We start from the raw sequence: 21,754 nt of genomic DNA on the forward strand, positions 1-21,754 counted from the left end.
GTCGCCTTAATTCATTTTGTTATGATTTAAAAAAAAAAAAAAAAAAATGAATACTTCAAACCAAACCAACTTTGTATGTTTTCCCACTGAGAACTGCAGTACAGTGATCTAGTGTGTGTAGGCAGATCTGTCACGGACTTTTCTCAGATTGATTTCTTTCTCCTCCGGCTAAACTGATGTGCTTATTATTCAGGTTGATGGGGATGAAAGGGATTTATTCTTCTTCTGTGGTACCGCTTTACTATTTTTAGGTTCTGTTTCTTGGATTGTTCTCTGGAAAAGTAACATCTGACTTTCGGTTTCTATGACAAACTATGCATTGAAATGTACAACAGTGATTTTTCACTGTTCACTAATGTAACCCTATGACAAATTTTTACTAACAAATGTTTGTGTGGTAAGGGAGGGAGAGTTTGTAATAAAGAATATTTTTCATGCATATGTCTTGTTGTCGTGCTTGAGGAAAAAGCAGATGGAGAGAGTGAGACGAAGATGGCCGAACATTTTATTTCAGTCGGAAGAGCCATAGCAAGCGACGTTAAAGGGCGGCGACACACAGAACGACAAAGTGCTCTGTCTCCATGGCAACGTTACAATCCCCCCAAAAATAAGTTAAAGAGCCGAGTCGTCTGAATTTCAGACATTATAGCGAGTCTGCTGGGTCCCATGGGGACACGTGCGCGCAGACGGCGAGAAGGAACGCTGCCGCGTCTGACAAACACAGATTCAAGGAAGGCCGATTGATTCCTAAACACACACGCGCGCACACACACACACACACACACACGCACGCAAATCGGTAGACAACTTTTTCACACTAACATTTGTTTTGTAAAAGTATAGAAATGAACAAAGAAGGCACTTCTAGATCCCATAGTGTTAAAGACATAACCGACAAGGACTTAAATTAATGACCCCTTTTTTATACAATTCCTTTAAAATGAACTCTGAGCAGTAAAATGTCCAATAGTTCCTATCACAAACAATTTCAAAACATGTCTCCCGTCAAAGCATTATTGTCCGTTTGGTCGTGTTTTAGCAAAGGGCAACAAAAAAAAAAAAAAAGTTGATGTACAGGGCCTCAGGAGTGTTGAGTGCGTAAAAGTAAAAGAAACATTCATGTTGCTTCTTCATTGGCTTTGTTTCTTCATCCATCACCAGACGGAAAAGAAAAAAAAAAATCTTTCACTGAGCAGGACGGAGGTGGCGTTGAAGCTGCTGCTGATTACGATGAGGAGGAGGACTTCCTGGTTCAAACTCTCTCGGGGTTGTCGTCTTTAGCCGTTTTGCGTCGGGGGAATAGCTTGCGCTTAAAGTGGATCAGCTGTGAGAAAATGGGAGTCCGCGAGGAGACCAATGTGATACTGGAGCACCTCTAGAAATGTGTTTTGATAAAGATATCAAACGTTACGGTCGCTAAGGGCTGGGTGGAGGTTAGTGGGGGGGATTCCGGTAAGGTCAGCGGAACTGTTAACCTCGAGACACCGGACACCAGCGTCATTAGAGCGCAACATCAAAACCGGGATTTGTTTTAGGTTTTTTTTGGCGACAAAAATAATTGGAAAATGCGCAATCCGACTCTTGAGAGTCACGACGAGGGGAGGGAGAAAAGGGATTTGCGGTGGGGGGGGGCTTTGGTTTCAGCCGAGTCAGGTCCTGGCACCGCTCGGCACACATGAGACGGACGAGCCGCCGGGTTGGGCATTTGGGTGGCGAGGATGCGAACCATGGACACGGAAGACACGGAGGACACTGACCTGTTCGGCGAAGAAGGACATGACGGTGAAGGCCACCAGCGTCACAAGGACACAGTGGGTCCAGAACTTCAACTTGTCCCGGTAGACTCGCCTGCGAGGGGGAGAGCTTCCATTAGGAGAGATGTTCATCGACATTTGCGTGGATGAACAAAAGGACGGACGGTGATGCAACACGGAGGTCTCCGCGGGTGACAGCACTTCACTCAAACGACACTCGGGGAGGTGACGAAACGCTCAGCTTACCACTCCATCTGAGGTCGCTCGTCTAATTTTAAAGTCTCTGTGTGAGGCCTGACCCTGACGCCCCCGCAGCCCACCCGCCTTCGAGAAGAAGCAGCGGTCTTTGGATATGAATCCCCCCACCCGTCGCTCGGGATCCCCATGGTGACAAGGTGGCAACACTTGGCCAAGAGTGGCGGTGTGACGTTATGATGCTGCCATCATGAGCAGCTGGTGTGCCGCCACTCGTGCCGAGAGACGCGTTGATTACCTCCACCAGGGAGGTTGCTTTCACGGCCGCTGCGTTTACGCTTGCGGTTGACTTCCTCGCTACGCTTTTCGATATCATAACATAGACCTATTTTTCGGTGAACTGTTCACATAATTTCTCCGTCAAATGTGATTTCATTTGCAAAAAAAAAAAAAATGTATTGATTCTACAAATAACAATAAACAGTAATTCCACACACTTCACAATAACATTCCCAAATTTCGATTCCCAAAAATCAACAATTCAATTTCTTCCAGAGTATTTCGAATCAGATATGCTCAGGTGCCGGCAGGGTCTTCTTTTGTCCCAGGAACTAAATTGAGACACTAATCCCCGTGATCCCTTGAGCCCACATTGGCCTTCCAAAGGTCCATAAAGTTCCTGCAGTGGAAATGACCTACCATTCCTGGAGCTCGTCCATGTGGAGGAAGCGGTTGCGGTATTCCCTGGGCAGCTCAAACTGGGAGGGCAGCGGGAACATGGAGTCGTAGAAGTCTCTCAGCACCGCCTTCACGGTGGCGGCGTCCTTGTGGGCGTGGTCGATGTTGTCGTTCAGACAGATGAACTTCCTGCAGGCGAAAGCGCGCTGTTAGGGAGCGCGATAAACGGGAATCCACATCGGGGTGGACGTCACCTGGGATTCTTCCTGATGTCGTCCAATTGGCCCACCACGTGCGACACGTTGGTGCGGACCATCTTGAACGCGATGTCCTCCTCGCCCTTGATCTCAAACCTGCGGAAATGGGGAGCTCTTAAAATAAGGAGAGTATTTTAAAGCACGCCAGTGTCGCGACCGGTCGTCTCACTTGTACTTGTTCTGGTCCACGAAGGCTTTGCGAATGCGCTCCGTGATGGGCGTGCAGTACACGATGAGGCCTTTCGTGACCGGCGGCTGGGGAACCAGAATCCACGAGGTTACTTGACAGCACCGAATTGAGGTTTTGCGTTTTTCGCGAGGTGTTCACCATGCTGTGGTCGTAGTAGGCCTCCTGTGTGGGGTTCACCAGGTGGAGCTCGCTCAGGTTCCTCGGGAGTGTCTTCGAGCAGTTGATCAACATCTGCTCCAAACTTGTCAGGTCCTGGACGGCCGAAAGCAATACATATCGGCGGATGAGTCGTCATTCTTATTTTTTGTTACGAAAATTAATGTGTCGCTTTCTCTCTTTGCCAGCGACGTATAGTGACAGGCAGAATAATGAAATTCTCTTCCACTAGAGGGCAGTGCATCAAGCTGTTGCCATTCATACAAGAGAATAATAGCTTCTTGTTCAAGTCAATTGGCCCACATTTCTCGCTGGGTACATTTGTAAATAAATTAAGAGGAAATTGTCATCGGTGGTTCCCGTGAGATTTTTCTCATGTAAAATACGTGCGTTGGCTCAATAAAGTTTGGGGAAACGCTGGTTTACGCAACCTGGAGGCTGAGAGGCAGCTCGTGGATCCTGGTGGCGAGAGTCCGAATCTCGCGATCGGACAGAACGCCAGAGTGGTCGGTATCGACCTCGTCGAACACCTCCGAGACGTTGAGCTGCTGCTGAGTGCTCATCAGGAAGTAGAAGTAGGAGAAGGCAAACTGCATATCGTCCGAGTGGCGCACACGGTGGGCGGATGTCTTGTCAAAATCATCCGGGAATCTGTTGGCAATAAAAGAAAAAAAATATGAAAAGAAGAAGCAGCGTGTCTTAACGCTCGCCATTGCAACAGCTGCACTGAACTGAACTCGCCAATCGCAGACGGGGGCTCTCTCCCCGCTTGGCTTTTGAGTCTCAGGTACACACGAAATGATCAAATCTTGTTTGTAAAACGTTTCGGCCACGTCGCTGGCTGTGCGGGGGCCTTTAAAACTGTCAGGCAGCCGAGGAAGCCCACTCACGTGTCCTGCAGCTCCTGCATGACCAGCCTGTCAATCATATGCGGCATGTGCGCGGGGACTTTGCGAGACGCGAAGCCAAACTGGCGGTTGAGGAGCTTGTTGACGTGGCGCAGCGAGTCGGCAAACGTGTCCTGCAGCTTGCGTCCGCCGCCGCCGGCAATGTCGTACGCCAGGGCCGTCTGCAGACGCTCTTCTTCCTGTTGAAAAAAAGACAACTCTAAAACTGAGGTTGAAAGCCGAAATCGTGATACTCCGAAGACATGAAGCCGCGTCGCCTTAGAAATGGCAGAACCGCAACACACCCCTTCCAACTTCAGAGCTTGCGCCTCCAATTCAGATACGGCATTATGAGCTCACAGCGCTACCAAACTTAGCGTTTATATTTTCAGTCAATTTAAAAACGCAAGCCAGGGCCGAAGATACATTTCTCCAGCAAGCCTCTACCGACCGCACGTCACGTGATCTTCTCCGGTGACGGTCGCCTGAGCGGAGTGGGCAAAACTCTATGCTACGCTAAAATGCTATTTTGAATCTTAGCTTTGATGTATTGTTACAGTCCCTTACGCTATCCACTATTACAGTATAGTGCCACTTTGAAAGTGAGTTTGCCATTTTGTAGTGAGCATAAGTTCTCCCCTATAGAGCAAACTCAACGTGTCCCACAATGCGTGTTAAAAAGTAGTGAGCAACGACTGAGGCGCTTGGCTGATAAGTGAACAACAGTTTACCGTCAGTTTTAGCGAACTATATAATCCACGATAAGATTGTGAGCACAGCCAGAGGATTGTTTTTGCGAGCTCACCTCCAGCAGGTCTTGGAAGTACTTCTTCTTCTCCCACGGCAAGAAGCCTCTGTCAGCGGGGACGTAGTGTTGGAGCCTCCTCCCCACTGGAGCAACGTGGGGGGGCTCCAATTGCCGCTCGGTGCTCTTCACTTTGGTAATGTGCCTCAGCAGCTTGGAGGTTTTGGGCCTCTCCACCGCGGGAGGCACGTCAAGTTCCTCTCTGTCACGTTCTTTGCGGTCGGTGGCCAGCAGGCGAGCCTTGGTGAGGTTGTAACCCTTCAGGGTGATGTCTCCTTTGAGGAGTTTCTCATCCAGCTTCTGCAGCTCGCTCCGCAAAGGGGCCGGCAAGAGCGACTCGTTGAACGCGGGAACTTCTACGATGGCCTCGAGTTCATCTGGCTGCTTCCTCTGGATCTTGGGACCCCTCTTGTCCTCGGCTACATCCGAGAAAAGGAAGGGCTGTTCCGTCATCACGGGAGGCTTCCGGCTGGAACTTTCCCCGCCGGTCTGCGTCCCGTTAACCTGCGGAAGCTGACGCGTGTCGACGGCCACGCTAAAGAGCTTGGTAAACGCCGTGCTGTCCTCTTTTTGGAAGGTGACGTTGTACTGGACCACGGTGGCGTTGTGGCCGGCGTGGAGCAGCAGGTGGATGGTCTTCCACTTGTTGGCCACGGAGGTGTGACGCACCACCGGGTTGTCGATCACGTGGGCCTCCGACACCCTGGGAGCAGGGAGTAGGAAACTCCAAATTTGTGGAGCCAGCAAACCAGCAATTTCCAAGTTTAACCGGTGGCTCTTAAATTAAGTTCATTCCCAGAAATTTCTTGGAAAACATTTTCAAACTCCCCCAGCTTCATTTTGAATGGAAAGTAACCGCACATCTCCACCTTACCTGTAAGCCAGCCGTTCGAAGCTGAAATAAGGTCTGATCTCTCCGACGGGGAGCACGTACGCGCTCTGGTTACTCAGCAGGGTGGCACGGTGCAGCTCTCCAAAGTGGTCTGCGCCGCAGTAACACAAAGCGGATGAAGAATTGGACCGGAACCGGAGGAGAAGCGCTCCTACGTGCCTCAAAGTCACCTGTGCCGCAGTCGCCCACGTCGAAGCCGCAAGAGAGCACGTTGCAGGCTTGGTCGCAGAATTTGTCTGCCAGCCAGGAGGTGGCGCAACCTTGGTTACAGTACGAGGCTCCGGCCAGGCCGCCTTGACCGCCGGCAAACTGCCACACCTGCCCGCCGGCTCCGCCGGGACCGCCGGCGCCGACCCCACCCGGGAATCTGCTGCTGCCCGCGGCCCCTGACAGAAAAATATAAGTGGCACGAAAAGGGGTGTTGGAGTCTTTTCACGGAAATTTGAAATTGAAGGCTCCTAAATGTAGTTGGGGAAACTACATTTCAGCAGAATGCTACAACAGATAAGCAGCTTTCATGCGAGTACAGCGGTACTATTACTGTTGTTGATATGACTGTAGTTGTGCCCATTGTTCTCTCGTGCCTCCTCCGGCTGCTCAACAGTTACAAGTCATTAAGTGGTCGACTTGAAGTGAACAGTCCCTTCCAAATAGTCCCCCCGGAAACTTTACAATCCGGAATATTTCTTAAATTCGCCATCTTAACTTCAGCCGGAAAGTTGCCATCACGAAAGCGCATCCCTACCTGTGCAGTCTCCTCCGTCCCAGTCACACGCCGAGTTGTTGCACGCCTTGTCACAATAGCCATCTTTGATCCAGGATCCCGGACAGCCTTCCGCACAATTGGGAACAGGCCAGGTGAGATACACCTGCAGGGAAGGAGAAACTGAGCTCACATTCATTTGTTGGAAGTTGCCACGAGCAGCCGGATTGTATTGCACATCAAATTTAAAGCAAAAATTCTACCCAAATCAAAGTTTATGAAACAAACGCGTCTTGAAAATGAAATACAAATCTTTTGTACTGTGGTCAAAAGTTCAGTACAACTGAACTGCACTTAAAAAACATATACTACTTGAAAAGTAAAAAACTGCACAACAGCGTACTGGATAAACTCTTTAACATAGATTTAATGAAGAGATTATTTTTGCAAACCACTAGCGGGCCCTCTGCACCACCCTTTGAGAATCACTGGGGTAGAGGTTCTGATTTAGATTTGCAGTGTGCCGCGGGTCAAGGGGTCAAAAGATGGGCGACTTGTGATTTTGTTCTTATCCTTGTGCGTCTACTCCCATTACCTTCTGTCCCTTTGAATGGCTGTAGAAGTCGTCCGGCCAGACGTCTTTGCCGAACATCACGTCGTCGTTGAGGTAAATGAACTTCTGCGAGAGTCCCGGGATGCGGTGGATGTGGCTCTCGATGGCCGGCGAGCTGAACGTAGGGAGGTGGCTGCGGTTCAAGAACAGCTCCTGCAGTTCGAAGGAAAACATTCTGCAAAACGGTCTCCATTTTGTTCAAGCCCTCAGCGCGCGACGGACGCTACCTGATGCGTGACAACCGAAACACGAGGGTTATCCAGGTTGAGCCAGGAGGGAATCTGCCCGTTGGTGACCACAAAGACGTGTCGCACCCAGGGGGCGTGTTTCTCCACCGACCGCAGAGAGTAGCGCAGCTCCTCGTTGTCCTCGAAGCGGCTGGCCGAGACGTCCTCGTCCTGCTTGGACTGCGCGACGACAACAAAAACGGCGTGAGAAGGTCGGCTTGAGGGAGTAGGGAATGAGCGAACGACTGCGTTCGGAATCATTCACTCAATCCCAAGAAAAATATCACCCTACAGTACGTTGTACTAAAAACCTAAGGAGAAGGCAAAGAAGGAGTTTCATTCAATGGACATGGTGCCACTCCTTCTGGTTTGTGCACCTTGGCCACCAGGGGGAAGTACAGACACAAACAAAGAAGAGTTTCACAACTAAGTGACTCAGTAAGCTGAAGTAATTCGTCACTTTTCAAGGATAAACGGAGGCGCCGCTGTAAAGTGGTTACCTGCGAGATGGCGGTCAGGTCCCAGAAGAGGTAGGCGGGGCTGATGGTCAGCTCCTTCCCGTCCAGCGTCAGGTTCTTCTTGGACTTCTGCATGAGGTCTCTGAAGTCCTGCGGGCCGTTGAGGTGGAGCAGAGCGATGCTGGCCTCAGAGTACAACTCAAACTGAGAAGGAAACGCAGCATTTGACATACAGTTCCGCCTCCATTTCAAACTCATCGAGCGCAATTCTTCGAAGCGATGCTGTCATTCAATAGCTTGTTGTCATGACGCGTCCATTTGCTAAATATAACTCGCAAAAGTATTTAGTTTGGAAAATTCTGCGATGTCATCCCCCACCACACAGTGTGAAAAACTGTGCGTGTGTGTTTGTGTGTGCAAACTCTAAGCTTCCCAGGAAAGCATTCGCTCGCCGCCTCACTCCATCATCGAGCGTCTCACATGAGCTGGCGAGCACCTCTCGCTCCTTTTGCTCCTTTTAGGTGAGGATTACTCGGGTCTTATGGAGCCAGCGCGGCCCGGATCACGTTGCATCTCTATTACGGTTGTCGGCGTGGGCCCGATAATGCACAAAGAGGACGCGTGGCAGCCTCACAGAGACGCCTTTCATCGCCGGCCAGCGTTAACGCAACAGTTTTATGCACACACACTCAAGTACACAAACGCTACAAAGGCAGACGCGCAACACAGACACACAAAATCAACATCGAACGCACTTGAGTACAGAAACAAAATGACACGTGCTTGTCACATGCCACAGACATGGTACACGCACACACACACACACACACACGCATACAATCGTGGAGAAAAAAAAAATACTACACCTTTTGTTTTCATGCCTGATACCACTAAAAGTACTAAAAAAAGAAAGTGAAGAATCAAGGCTGGTATCATATTTCATAGCCCCCCCACACACTACAAACACGGAGCACAAACACTTACGACTAATGTAGTACACACAGAAAGTACCTCTGTGGTACACACATACTACAAACGTGCTATGGTCGATATGACACAGTGCCCACACTTCAACACAACAGGGGAAAAAAAAGCATTCTAACAAAAGGAGTTGGGGGGCTGTGGCGGTGGTCTTTCATCACCATGGCGCCGGTTCTAACAGCGGCTATAAATACGGAGCCGTCCCTCAGCGCTGAGCCGCTCCCTTCGCTCAGCGGCATCCGTCTTTCGCAGAACGGGCCCGGCGACACGGGGAAGCGCCACGCAGTCCAGAATCTTCGCCGCCCTCCCCTCCCATTGTTGCTCAAATGGAACAAACAGGTAAGGGGCAGGCGGAGGTCGCAAAAAATCCTGATGACCTTCCAGTGGCGCCGCAACGCTCCAGATAGTTGCTCTAATATTAACCATCGCGATGGCGGCTTAGGCAAATGCCATTATTTACAGTTGAATTTGTTCCGTAACTGCACTTGTTACGCAAAAGATATTTTCCCTCCTTTCCCGCATTGAAATGAACGGAAATGTAATTCATCTGTTCCAGCACCCCCCATAACATAAACATCATTTTTAAAAAAGCCTCATGATTTCATGCATTCATTATGCAGGACGACGTATAATGCAGACATACAGACACAAACAAAGAAGAGTTGCACAACAAAGTGACTCGCTATGCAGTAATATGAGTCATTTTTTGAAGAGGATAAAGAATATACACCTATGAGTATTGTTATATAATATGTTGCTGCACCGTGTGTGTTCACATAGCCGTTGCTTATACGGTTACAACATCGATGCTAGTTTTCGTTCGAACATACAGCACACGCGTATCGCATCGTATGTTAGCGTCAAGCTAGCGGACTTTCGTCAAAGTTACGCGGCCTTTGGTTAAATATCTATGTAATATATATATATTTATGTTTCGTTTGCCATAAACTTTAACGAGGAGAATCGTTGACTATCTGCTGCTTGCTGTGAAGTTCGCTGCCCAAAAAAAAAAAAAAAAAAAAACAATTGTTCGAGCAACACTTCGTAAGTCGAGATACCACCGTACGCGCTCATTTTTATCTAAAACAAAAATAAAAACAATCAACAGTTTGTTTGGTTTTTTTTTTTGTTCCCTTTCGGGTCTGGGCATATTACATCATCAGCCGTGCAAGTACATCATTGGCTGAGACGAACTGGCTGATGAGCGTGTTCCAGATTGCTGTTTGTTTTGATCATTTGCCCCAGTAATTTGCGCTCAATAGTGGCAATGCAGGGACTGCAAATGATCAGAGCCCTGCGAGCTGAACAAGGCGCGCCTTGATCCTGCGGGCTCACCACGTAACACTTGCGAACAGAAACAACCCATCCTAAGCGGGAACACGCCACGTAGGAAACGAAGGATGATGCGACCATCTATGAATCGCTCCGCCTCGGATTGCCTTCCTGGAATGTATGAAAAGACTCACGTCATACACACACGAGCTTGCATTAATGTGCCGCTCTTAAAAAAAAAAAAAAAAAAAAAAAGGGGGGGGGGGGGCACAATTAAGCACATCTTCGGGCAGCGACCTCTTGTGGCGGTAGGAGATATTGCAGAGGTGGTTGTTTTGTGTTCGGAGAGTGCAACGGTGCCACCTGCTGCCCGTTTTCCGTTAAATTTGTACAAATCTTGTGGTTAAATAAATGGGACTCATTTCCACGCACCTGCTTTATCTTGTCAGTGACAAAAGAGGGCAGTTTGGCCCGCAGCTGCTCCGTCTCCTTGAAGGAGCCCGGGAAGCCGCTGAGGTAGGCCAGCGTCTGCAGGCGGATCAGACCCGGAGCCTCTTTGTCTGTGGTCTGCGAAGAGCAGGAGGCGATGACGATGATCAAAGGCCGCATCTTCGAAAAGGTCACACGAGGGAAAAAACTAACAAAAAACAACAACAACAAACTCACCAGGTAGCATCTGGACACGGAGAATTTCTTGTCTTCCTTGAATGCGTCAACGTAGGCTTTCTCAGCTGGAAGAGGAGCGTGAATAAACCCAGATGAGTTGATTAGTTTACTGCATTCAAACCACTTTTTAAGTCTCTTTTACCGTCAGCCTGAGAATTGAAGACCAGTACGGAGGCCGCAGTGGACGGGTGAACCGGCTTGCGGAGCGGCAGCAGCTGCTTGGCGCCCGCCAGCGAGGGCGAGAGCGACGGCAGCTCCCGCAGCGTGGCGTTGGCCGGCAGGGCGGGATCCAGCGCCAGCATGGGCGCCACGATGCAGTGGGACAGCAAGCATTCCGCTTTGGCCCTGGCGAGGTGCGCCGCGGCGGTCAGGAAAGGCAAGCTTTTTGCAAAAGTATCGGGACACTCGGTATTACCTGACTTTCGGCTCTTCTGTCGTTTCGCTTGCATTTTTCCCCAGACGTTCCCTATGCGGAAAACAGCCGCAACAAATGGATACGCGGTGCTAGCGTGCATGCGAGAATCTGTCTCTGACGGGCTACCTCATCGCTCTCTGTTCCTCCGCCAGTTGCTCTCTCACTGCCTTCAGTTCCCTCAGCAGGGCCACGTCGGTGCCGTTCACCCACGTGTACACCACATCGATGGGCATGGGCAGGCAGAGCCTACAGGAGGCCGCGCAGGGAGCTCAGTCAATATTTGAGGGGTGAATAGAATTCTTAATAATTGCGCTCACCTGCTTTGAAAGGATTTGCCACCCAAATTGTCTCTGTAGGAGTCGAAGAGCACATGGTACTGGTCCCGGCTCCACTCCACCACAACCTGAACGGAGCGAGCGCAATCGACTCAACACGACATCACAAAATATTAGACACACAAGGTTTTGCTTTTATTCTTTCTTCGATTAGATCGAAATTCAAATTCCTCCTCAATGCGGCTCTTTAGGTTTGCTCTTACTTTTGTTGATTGTTTCGATATTATGATATTATAATAGGGGGTGCATCTGGGCAAATATTGCTGCTGTGACAATTCTCGTCACGATGACGCCTCGTTGTCAAACGTCCAGATAAGGCAAGAAAAGTGTCGGCTCGGCACCGGCAGAACGGAGTTTTATTAAGAGACATTTCAGCTAGATATTTCACTGCCGAATTTTAAAGAAGCATCCACTCGAAGCAAACAGTGTCATAGGACATCTAAGGAAGGTGCAGAGGTTGAGGGTTCGTTTAGGTTTGCGTGGGAATTGCCCTTTTTGCGCATGGAGTCTGGCAGCGCGAGGTGACCAGCTGCTGGGGACGGACGACGACGACGACGACAACAACAACAGCGGATAGCGTTCAAATGCAAATTGCGCACAATCGGATCACCTTACCTCCCCGAACTGGAAAGCAGACACGATCATGAGGACGATGCCTCCGAAGCAGAGGTAGAGTCCATAGCGGTGGGACAGACAGGTGTACGTCTGCCTCTGAAGCAGCTTCAGCACCGAGTTGACGACTACCATGGCTCTCCTGGGCCAAGCATAGCGCCGCATTCATTCGACAATGGCGAGCAAAGGAGGCGAAATAAGCACAAGGAGCATCACAAGCGAGCGGGATTAGTCAGCTGACCGTCCGCACACATGACAGCGATGCGTGTGGACGCTTCTTGTCCGGCGGCGCCGGCGTTTCCGCTTCCCCCGCCCGCGCACTTTGGTGACGCCTGGCGGCGGGGAGGGATACGCGCCTCCAACGCTGACAATGCATTTGGCAATAATCATGAAGGACATTTCACTTATTCCAATTATCTGATACTTGACTTATGAATGGAGGTCACGAAAGGGAGTGTTTATAATAATCATCATCATAATAGTAATAAAATAAGGGCAGCAAGCATGCGAGTCATTTCAAGTCAAAGCCTCTTTGGGTAATTAATGTGAACAATTGGACCACTGTCGTGTAAAAAGACGGCTCAAAAAAAACATTTTTCCTCATCATTTTTATATGCTACGCTACAGCAATATATTTTGCTAAGGTGAAAATTGCATTCTGACGCAACCATCCAAGAGCCTTTAACACGTCACAAAAGCAAACAATTGTGGTTGCAATGTCTTCGACAAATTCCATTTCAGGTTTAAGAGCGAGCATTGCAATGAATAAAACAATGCGCTGACTAAGCAGCGCAATAGGCGGAACTGAATCTGTACATACACACTTACCTTCGTAACTGACGTGCTTCCTTCTGCACCGAAGCATTAAAGCTGTCCATTTGTAACAAAACGGGCTCACTCGTATTGTATGCGTTGCAAATTTCTCTTTTGCGGGACTCATAAACTTGATCTTATTTGCACTCGTTAAAGACAAACAACAATCCAGACCGTCGATCTTGAGGCGCCGTAATGTCGCTCGGCAACCACGGAGTCAGAAGGCGGAGTTTTACAACACATCTCAAAGTGAGATTTGCGCTCGAGCTATTCTCAACACTTTTAACTGTTTCCTAATGTGTAACCAACAGGCAACACGGGAACAGGCAAATTGCCTTCATCTGTGAAGAAAATATGACATTGAGCTCATCATAAAAATCCTCTCGTAACTGCGTAAATTCAACAAGCAAAGATACAAAATGCTCTCACGTGCAATTGCACTCATGCTCGGCGGGGAAGGCAATTCCAACCTTGGCGCCTGAATGGCTCACACCCACAATTACAGCTTCAATGGTTTGGTCTGCTCAGTGAAGAAATATTCAACGCGTGTCTCGGCGGTCGCCGCTGACGCTAGCGCTCCCGCACCCTGGCGCGTCGCACTTACGCGTACCGAGAACGCCGAGCGTGTTCCGATTCGCCGACGTCCCGCTATTTCACAACGGACGCCATCTCGAGGCGATTTCCATACGACCCGACTCCGCACGCGCGAAAGGGAAGCAACCGACTGAAACCCACAAGAGGAAACACCTTGTCATGAAGTATTAATGGTATTATTATGACGAGACACGTTCGGTATTCTCGTCGGACCGGTGGGTGGCTCCGCCGCGACAGCAACGATGAACCTGTTTGTCGTGTGATGACTAAGCGACGCTGATCACGTGACCCTCCGTGGCGGGTCGTCTTCCGGCCGAAAGGGCCTCGGAGAAGATGTCGACCGCTCAATGTATCCTTAGTTTCGGCAGATGCAGCTTCCCCCGACAAAAAGAAGAGACCAGAGATTTTCTCCGAGCCGACCGCTTCGAGGACACACACGGACGGACACCTCTGTGTCTAAGAACAACAAGAACCCCCCCCCCCCCGAACTGTGTGGTTTGGAGAACTTTACAAATAACATTTTCGTCCATGTTGACAATTCAACCGTTCCTCATCTGCAGTCTCAGGTCACAAAAGGACTCGTCATGAACTGCAAGCCCGTCATAGATTGCATCCGCGGTACCTTTGCAGACCAGAAGAAGTACAGGTGAGAGCGCCTCTGACAAAAGTGTTCGGACGGCCATTCTTCTGCTGACAAGTAACCTTACGGTAGCAAGCGCGACGGAGGCGTCGGTTCTGCCGGGGGGAGCGGCAGACCTCCCCGTCCGGCGGAGAGGCCCCGGTTTCGGAACAATCAACTGACAATGCAACATTTTGAAGCGATGAAGGAACCGAGTGAAGGAAAGGCCAGAAGACTGCGAATGCATTGATGGATTTATCATCATCTATTATCATTATTATTATTATTATTATTATACAACTATATTTTCATTCAAAACAACATTCGCACGGCGAACGTTCGTTGACCTTACAGCGCGCACACAGGAAGACAGTAAGAGTGCAATAAAGTGAAGTACTGCGCACTCCAAGGGAAGAAGCAGTGATGAAGAAGGTGGAGGAGGTTCATGACGAAGTGGAGTCATTTTTGAGGAAGGCGACCACGTGACCAGCGCTTTTGTGAGGGGGGGGGGGGGGGGGGAGAGAGAGAGATAGAGAGAGAGAGAGAACTAAACTTGTTCCCACCCAGCGCTTAAAGGTCACACCAGGACCTGGACCTGGACCAGGACGGACCCACGTCCACGCGAGAGCGCAGCGTGCCATGTGGTGGCTCACGCAAGGCTCGTGCGCGTTGCCCGTCTTTCTGGTGGTGTGGTCCTCGTCCACGTTCATCGTGTCCTACGTCATCGCGGTGCTCAGACGCGACGTGGACGTGCTGTTCCCTTACATCAGGTGAGACGAGCCGCGACCAATACAGACTCCAAGTCCAACTTCGACTCGGGACCAGACGAGTTCGAATTCAGTTTCGTTTTCTGCAGCCAAAGAGGGAAAACGAAACTGAATTCCTCCTGCGCGGAAACTCGTCTTGCCACGCTTGATAGCGATCATTATTCCGAACTAAGCAGACTCGAACTATGTTGTTGTTGTTGTTGTTGTTGTTGTTTTTTGAAGAGAGTGTCGTCATATAGAACTGGGACGGGAAAAAAACCAAAACCAAGCGTGTCAGTTTGAGGATTTGGCTTTTGTAAACTTGCAGTGACACAGGAGCGAACCCACCAGAGAGCTGCATCTTCGGCTTGATGACGTTCGTGTCTGCATGCGCAGGTATTCGACACGCGCACGCACACGTACACGCGCGCACTGCAATATTCATCCTTTCAAAAAATAAATAAATAATAATAATAATAATAATCGGAGAGAGCAAGCCATTTGATTGGTCAATAATTAGCAAAACAATCACACACCCACGTGGTGACTGACCAACAGAATAGATTTATGAAAAACGAATATGATTGACCATATTTGGACATGCGAGGCTTCCGCCCTACAGCTGCGATGTATACTACTTATTCATCAAGATTTTATATATATTTTTTTTGGCTCATCATTCATGTCGTTGATTCGCTTGACGTCCGATACCGTTCGCACCGTACCGCGTGTCATTCCTTTTCTGTCACGCGTTCCCGGAATCAACGCAGTCAAAGGTCATTCGTATTCATCATGCGCTCTTTGGGTCACAAACGACTCGCTTCTGCTTTTGGAGGAAAACGAAAGGCGAACGAGAACGGCCTCAGGCCCCAAAAAACGAAAACTGCACCTGCGTGCGTGCGTGCAGGCATGGCGACCGTTTACAGCAGGTTCAAGTTTGTGGAGAAGCTGAGCGAGGCGGCGAGCGCGCGGCTGAACAAGACTTCGCTGGTGCTGGGAATGCTCGCCTGCTTGGGAATGTGCGTGGTCGCCACGTTCCAGGTGACGCTCTTCGCTTTCGTCACGGTTGCGTGTGTGTTTGTCCCTTCTTCTTTTTGACAGTCTCTAAGCGTTTGGCTTTGATTGGCAGGAGACGACGGTGACGGCGGTTCACGACATCGGGGCCTTGCTGTTCTTCGTCTCGGGCGTCCTCTACATCCTCCTGCAGTCCGTCATTTCCTACCGGGCGTTCCCGTGCAGCTCGTCGGCGGCGGTGTGCCGGGCGCGGCTGGCCGTGGCCGTCGTCGCCTCTCTGGCCTTCTTCCCGAGTATCCTTTCCTCTCCCCGACGCTGTCGTACGACATCGCTTTGGAGGAGACGAAAAGGAGACCGTCGCTCCCGCGCTTCCTCGAGGAAGAGGCGAGGCTCGCTTGGTTTCCGGCCGGTCATTTGTCACTATCGAAACGACACGAAAATGCGAGCCGATTAAACAATCTATAAACACCAACACGATTCAGCTAACTACAGGGAACATCCGCTCGCTTCATGCTTACCTTGAATGAGAAATGCCTTAGACGGCGAACAGAAACGAGCACTGGCGACGCATCCAGAGAGAGCATCCAATGATACTCACAGGCGCCGATTCAAAGGGTCGACCGCGGCGGTCAACGTCCACGCCAAAGCCTGCGCTCACGCCGACCGGACAAAAAAGCCTTTCATACTTCCAAAAACATAAACCGCTGTCGTGACATCATTTTCAAAGGTCTGAGAGCCATGCGTGAAAAACAAATCAGCTGACTAAACTGCGCAAATGAACCTGCACTCAAACTTACCTTCGTGGCTGACGGGCTTCTTTCTGCGACGAAGTATGGCCGTGATACGTTTTTTTACAAAACACGCTTACTCAAATACATTTATCCTATTTGCACGACGCTTTTCCACGTGAAAGGTTTTCCCTTGACGGCCCGAAACCCCAAGCTGTCATTTGCGCGTTTTTCGTCAAGCAAATGGACCTGCACAGAGACACGGGGAGCAAGGTGGGTGGCGAGGGCGACGGCGGCGGAAAACAACAAGAATGCTGATTTGTAAGGTGCATTTCTGTATATTTTCAGGACTATCCGTTCCACATGGCCAGCGCCGTGTGCGAGTGGATCGTGGCCTTCAGCTTCATCTGCTTCTTCCTCACCTACATTGACGACTTTAAAGTGAGCCTCACATTTTTTTTTGTTTTTTTTTGTTTATAAAACATCGCTCTTTCAAGAGTAACGGCGTCTTCCTCATCTGGCAGCTGTTTACGTTGCGGGTCAAGGCCGAGCTGCTGTAGCGGAAGAGCGACGACGCACACTTCCTGTAGCACTTCGCGGGCGACTCCGCTCGGCCTGTTGAACTTTGCTCCTCCGCTCTTGCGACACGACGGCGGCGCCTCTTGAAAAAGAAAATTACGAGAAGCGGGTGTAATCGACGAGCACTGCGGTCACATGACGCTGTTAAAACAGCCACTTATATTTTGATACCTTTGTTCCAGTTGCCAGCGCAGCAGCATGTGACTGACTGAAAGCAATCTTTAATGTTTCAGGTAGTACACTACTCCCAAAAGTTGATTTGGAAATTTCACCCTGACTATTTGTGAGTAGTGTATATGTTATGCATAAATATCATTTCACGATCAATTAATCAGTATTGCAGGTCCAAATATCGCAGTTATCTATCGTGTGCTTAAATGTGCTTTGTGGGGAAAAAGGGACTGATGAAAAGCATTTAATGTATTGTTTATTCAACACTGCCGAGCGCGACAATAAAGACACTTTTTTACAATGTTTAAAAAAAAATATATATATATATATATATATATGTAAGGTTTTGGTTGCAAAATCTACTTTATTCGTGTATGGAACTTTGTGGGAGGGGCAGGGCCTGGGTGAAGGAAAATGTGGGACATTATATTCAGTTAAGACAAATATTGCTGACTAAATTCACACATACAGTAAGTCTAAGATAGAACTCTCACCAATTGAGCATGAAGAAGCGAATTAGGATCTTTGTCGCCCTCTTGCGGCTCATGCAAAATTGACACAGGTGGGTAATACAAAATGTCTGTATTTCAGTGTATATTTTTAAATATAAAAATGAAATAATACAATTTTTATATACAGGTAACAATTTAAATTGGGAGGTATTGATAGAATTCTAAATCAGATTTAACTCTTATTTTGAAAATGGAAAACACGGGAGCGTCACTTAAATGGTCTCTGCTTATTTAGCACAATAAAATAAATCATTTTTAGTAATGGTACTCTTCTAAGTATCAATGTTGTGGTCAGAGTATGTTACAAAAAAATAAATACAATGAAATAAAAAAAAAAAAAAAAGCCCAATGGCTTTAAAAGTGAGCCCACATACCTTACGTAGCTTCCGGTATCATCTTCTTCTTTGATATGAACTCCCGAATGTTGCCACCTGCTGTACATTTGCGTAATTGCCTCCTGCTAACACACTGTAGGTATGATTTAAAAAACATACAACAAATATTGTATACCGAGGTATACAATATTTTTGCGAAGAAACAAGTTTTCTCAAATAGATAAAAATGTATTCGTTCAAGATTAAAACTTTTCTCTCAAGCACATTTATTTTCCCTGAAAAAATGACTGCTTTCCTAAAAACTGTTTTTTTGTGTTTTGTTTTATTTTTTTTGTGGGGGGGGGAAATTGGACTATTCGCACAGAACTCTAACTTTTAAAAAACTACTTAAATATTTTTGATTAAAAATTATCTGGTAAAACGATGCCTCAATTGGCATGATATTATGATTCATTTATCTAAATAATGATAATAAGGTCAGAAGCCATAGACAGTGTGTTGGTCGCCTTGTGCTGTGGATAATGACAAAAATTCCATCATGGTTGTACAAGTCATATTTTATTCCATGTGTGCTTTACAGGGTTATAAATAATGGCAGAAAATTACAAAAATCAGCGTGCTGGAAGCCCCAAGCCTATTTACATGAATGTCACTCCTAGTACATCATCTATAGAATCCTCTAGCACGTCTTCTTTAAGTCTTTAATTTGAGTTTCCAGTGCCACAAACTGTCTTTTCATCTTTTACATTCCAGCTATGAACAATGAGTTGGCAAAATATCTGTACATTTTACAGCCTCGGCTCCCAAGCGTACAGTAGTTGAACATAGTCCAGAGAGGAGGGCCGCACATTCACGCTTCTTTTTTCTGTTATTTAAAATGTATTTATTTATTTTTTTAAAGGGGGCGGCCATCGGTCTCGAGCGCGTAGAAAAATAATGTGACATGAGGACGACATTGCACAAGATAATAATCACGGTGGGCGGTGTAATATGCTCATACTAAACATCAATACCAAGTCTTCTCACCTTGAAGAAGTAGATTCAAAATTATAATCGTTAAAAAAATAAAATAAAAATAAAATAAAATAAAATAAAATTGACACATGCCCACTTGTCCATCTCCATGGTAACCTCCCCCGTGTTTGTGTGTGTTGGTCCGGACATGTTTGTAGTCGAGCTTAAACGCGGAACAGAGAGAGAGAGAGAGAGAGAGAGAGAGAGAGAGAGAGAGAGAGAGAGAGAGAGAGAGAGAGAGAGAGAGAGAGTGAGAGAGAGAGAGAGAGAGCGAGAGGCATGAGGGAGTCCATGTTTGTAGTCCTTTGAAAAGAGCGTGCGTGTTACGCCTGACAAGGTCCGTGTGTTTATGGCTGGCTACATTCTTTGATTTCCACAGTAAAAGACATGAGCGTCCGCCACTGCCCTGCAAAATGAGATGACATCACTTGTCGAGAGAGCCCTCTGCATCACCCCCTCGCCCCCCTTCCCTCGGCAAACTGGCCGCCATGCGTCTCACCGGTCACATGCTTTGAAAAGAAAGACACCCCCGATACACCAGCTAGGAACATTTCAGAGCTATACGATGAAATAAAAAGGAGAAGAAACGACGAAATCAAAAGCGCTCCTCGGCTTGTTGCTATGACAACGGCCTCCCGGACAGCTAAGACACTGCTGCGCCCGTCCATCAAGTTGTCAGGGGGCGGGACGCTCGGACAATGAAGGAGAAGAGGATGACGATGGCAGGAAGAAAGAAAAAGAAAGGAAGGAAATGACTGACCGACAAACAGGAAGTAAGGGGGGGAGATGCTGCCCCTAGTGGTAGAAACAGAAGTGCGCCGCATCCCCAAACGTCGTCATGCAGGTGGCCTAACGCAGGAGGACGAAGGGCTGGCGGGACGCTCCAGCCCCGCCCTGACCGACCGACAACTCCGCCCCCCCCGCCCCCCCCCCTCCTATGCCCGCCCTCGGAAAGGCACGCGCACGCGGGAGTGCACAAGGCGACATGTTAGAAAATAGTGGTCTCGTACTTGGTGTTGACTCCTCTCTTGGCCTCCTGACCCGGCTCCACTATCCACGGCACGTTGGCGTGGCCCTTCTGCTCCATGGACGCCTGCTCCATCTGAACACACGAACAAATAAAACAAATAAAAGGGCGCTTCGAGGGACGCCGCTGGAAAAGGTGAGTCATACGCCAAAACGCGCGTATTTAACTCGCTAAACGACTTCAATGCATATTGCATATTACTTTTTTCTCAAAACGTTCGACTCAAAGTCCCGCAAAAATACTTTTCTCAAAAAAAAAAAACAAAAAAAACCATTTATTGATTGAAAAAATATACTATTTTAGTCTAATATATTATATATATATATATATAATATGACTAATGTCTTTTTAGGGTTAGCCTCACCCTAATGCCAACCCTAACCCCAAACTGGCAAATTCCGAGTCACGACAGCGCATTTGCCACATTCTTCCACACCAACATTTAGGGACCCTTTTTGACCGGGAACGTTTCCTTCCTCAAACAATCGGCTGTCCCGGAAATGTCTTGCTAAGGTTGAGCGTGGTTAAGAGTCATTTCAATCTTAGTGATGAATTGATGGACAAAAGCCGCCTTTGCCCTCATATTTGTCTCCCTTGTGCGTCGCAGGAAACAATTTCAACGATGTACAAAGATTCCTTGGTTCACGTTCGGTGTAACGAGAGCGCATCGCGACGGACGGGGCTCACCGACTTGCGGACGTTGAGGCCGCGCGGCTTGGGCACGGGCTTGCCGGGCTTGCCGTCGAAGCTCTCGGGCAGCGTGGACGAGCCGTGGCCGCTCTTGCGCGCTTGCAGGGCCAGCTGGTAGGCCACCTCGAAGGCCTGGCCCAGCGTCAGGATGATCTCGTACGCCAGATTCTGGAGCGGGGAGAGAAAGCGGCGTGAGGCGGCGGCGGCGGCGGCGGCGGCGCCGGACGCGCTTTTACAGTTTACGGGCAACTGTGTATGCGTTGCGTGTTGTGTGTTTTACGTCACATTCATAATCCCGTAACATCCATGCAAATTTCCATGAGCTATTTTGTTCCGCGTCGTATGCTAGCATTAAGATTTAGGGTTCGGGATTTAATTGAACATTTAGTTTTTTTAAATATACCCACGTGCCATTAACTCATTCACTGCCAGCCTTCCCAGTTAACATGGATGTTTGACTTCTAAAGCCGTCACTGGCAGTGAATGTGTTAATCCGTTCCAGTTTACCCCCCAAAAACATTTTTCATGTTTGTTTTTTTTCCATCGGGAAAATTGCAATCGCCAATATTGTACTTAATAAATAATAGTAAGAAAATAATTGTATCAATTGAACAGTTTGTGCATCCGACTAATTCAATGCAGGGCTGATGTGCGCCTTGGCCGCTTGGGGGCAGTGTAATACAGAAATATTACACATGGACAGTCACAACTAAGCTCAGTATATGCCTGTGTGTATTGTTATATTGTCCGTCTACGTGTTGCTCCACCATTTGTGTTCAACTATCTGTTGCTTTTATGATTTTTCATTCTTTTTTT

The 21,754-nt window shown here is 48.4% G+C and overlaps 3 protein-coding genes and 1 long non-coding RNA gene across 17 annotated transcripts in view; 2 read left to right on the top strand and 2 right to left on the bottom strand.

Moving 5' to 3' along the window:
* Positions 1-486: 486 nt before the first annotated feature.
* gnptab (N-acetylglucosamine-1-phosphate transferase subunits alpha and beta) lies at positions 487-13,679 on the bottom strand. 7 transcript variants are annotated; one of them, XM_061667350.1, is made up of 23 exons: positions 13,339-13,648; positions 12,925-13,250; positions 12,100-12,238; positions 11,467-11,552; positions 11,276-11,395; positions 11,150-11,200; positions 10,877-11,079; positions 10,735-10,799; positions 10,501-10,677; positions 7,858-8,019; positions 7,358-7,537; positions 7,113-7,283; positions 6,560-6,683; positions 5,985-6,200; positions 5,797-5,905; positions 4,923-5,625; positions 4,121-4,317; positions 3,662-3,881; positions 3,213-3,326; positions 3,054-3,139; positions 2,882-2,980; positions 2,649-2,816; positions 487-1,848 (listed from the first exon to the last, which is right to left on the bottom strand). In XM_061667350.1, exons 2-23 carry the CDS (start codon positions 12,972-12,974, stop codon positions 1,650-1,652), a joined length of 3,639 nt encoding a protein of 1,212 aa, XP_061523334.1. In that variant the 5' UTR covers positions 12,975-13,250; positions 13,339-13,648; the 3' UTR covers positions 487-1,649. The 7 variants fall into 7 exon arrangements, with proteins under 7 accessions (XP_061523334.1, XP_061523335.1, XP_061523337.1 ...); XM_061667351.1 differs by having other exon boundaries at positions 487-1,324; positions 1,758-1,848; positions 12,925-13,648; XM_061667353.1 differs by lacking the exons at positions 12,925-13,250; positions 13,339-13,648 and adding an exon at positions 13,657-13,679.
* A 950-nt stretch (positions 13,680-14,629) lies between these two features.
* On the top strand, positions 14,630-17,675 carry dram1 (DNA-damage regulated autophagy modulator 1). Of its 2 annotated transcripts, XM_061667358.1 has the most exons (7): positions 14,630-14,892; positions 15,197-15,264; positions 15,776-15,909; positions 15,998-16,175; positions 16,825-16,883; positions 16,959-17,051; positions 17,135-17,675. In XM_061667358.1, exons 1-7 carry the CDS (start codon positions 14,762-14,764, stop codon positions 17,168-17,170), a joined length of 699 nt encoding a protein of 232 aa, XP_061523342.1. In that variant the 5' UTR covers positions 14,630-14,761; the 3' UTR covers positions 17,171-17,675. The 2 variants fall into 2 exon arrangements, with proteins under 2 accessions (XP_061523342.1, XP_061523341.1); XM_061667357.1 differs by lacking the exons at positions 14,630-14,892; positions 15,197-15,264 and having other exon boundaries at positions 15,282-15,909.
* A 1,071-nt stretch (positions 17,676-18,746) lies between these two features.
* The window catches only part of anks1b (ankyrin repeat and sterile alpha motif domain containing 1B), a 53,396-nt gene continuing 50,388 nt past the window's right edge, over positions 18,747-21,754 (bottom strand). For all 7 annotated transcript variants that reach the window (XM_061667329.1, XM_061667331.1, XM_061667330.1 and 4 more), the window contains 3 exons: positions 20,936-21,106; positions 20,232-20,323; positions 18,747-19,627 (listed from right to left, as the gene is read on the bottom strand). In XM_061667329.1, coding sequence (XP_061523313.1) covers positions 19,579-19,627; positions 20,232-20,323; positions 20,936-21,106 — 312 coding nt within the window. In that variant the 3' untranslated portion in view covers positions 18,747-19,578. The remainder of the gene's footprint in view (positions 19,628-20,231; positions 20,324-20,935; positions 21,107-21,754) is intronic.
* On the top strand, positions 19,488-21,379 carry LOC133396982 (uncharacterized). The gene is made up of 2 exons (XR_009767515.1): positions 19,488-20,383; positions 20,856-21,379. It is a non-coding gene; the product is annotated as an uncharacterized LOC133396982 (long non-coding RNA).

The sequence above is a fragment of the Phycodurus eques genome, chromosome 22 (assembly GCF_024500275.1).
Source record: "Phycodurus eques isolate BA_2022a chromosome 22, UOR_Pequ_1.1, whole genome shotgun sequence".
NCBI classification, from domain to species: Eukaryota; Metazoa; Chordata; class Actinopteri; order Syngnathiformes; family Syngnathidae; genus Phycodurus; species Phycodurus eques.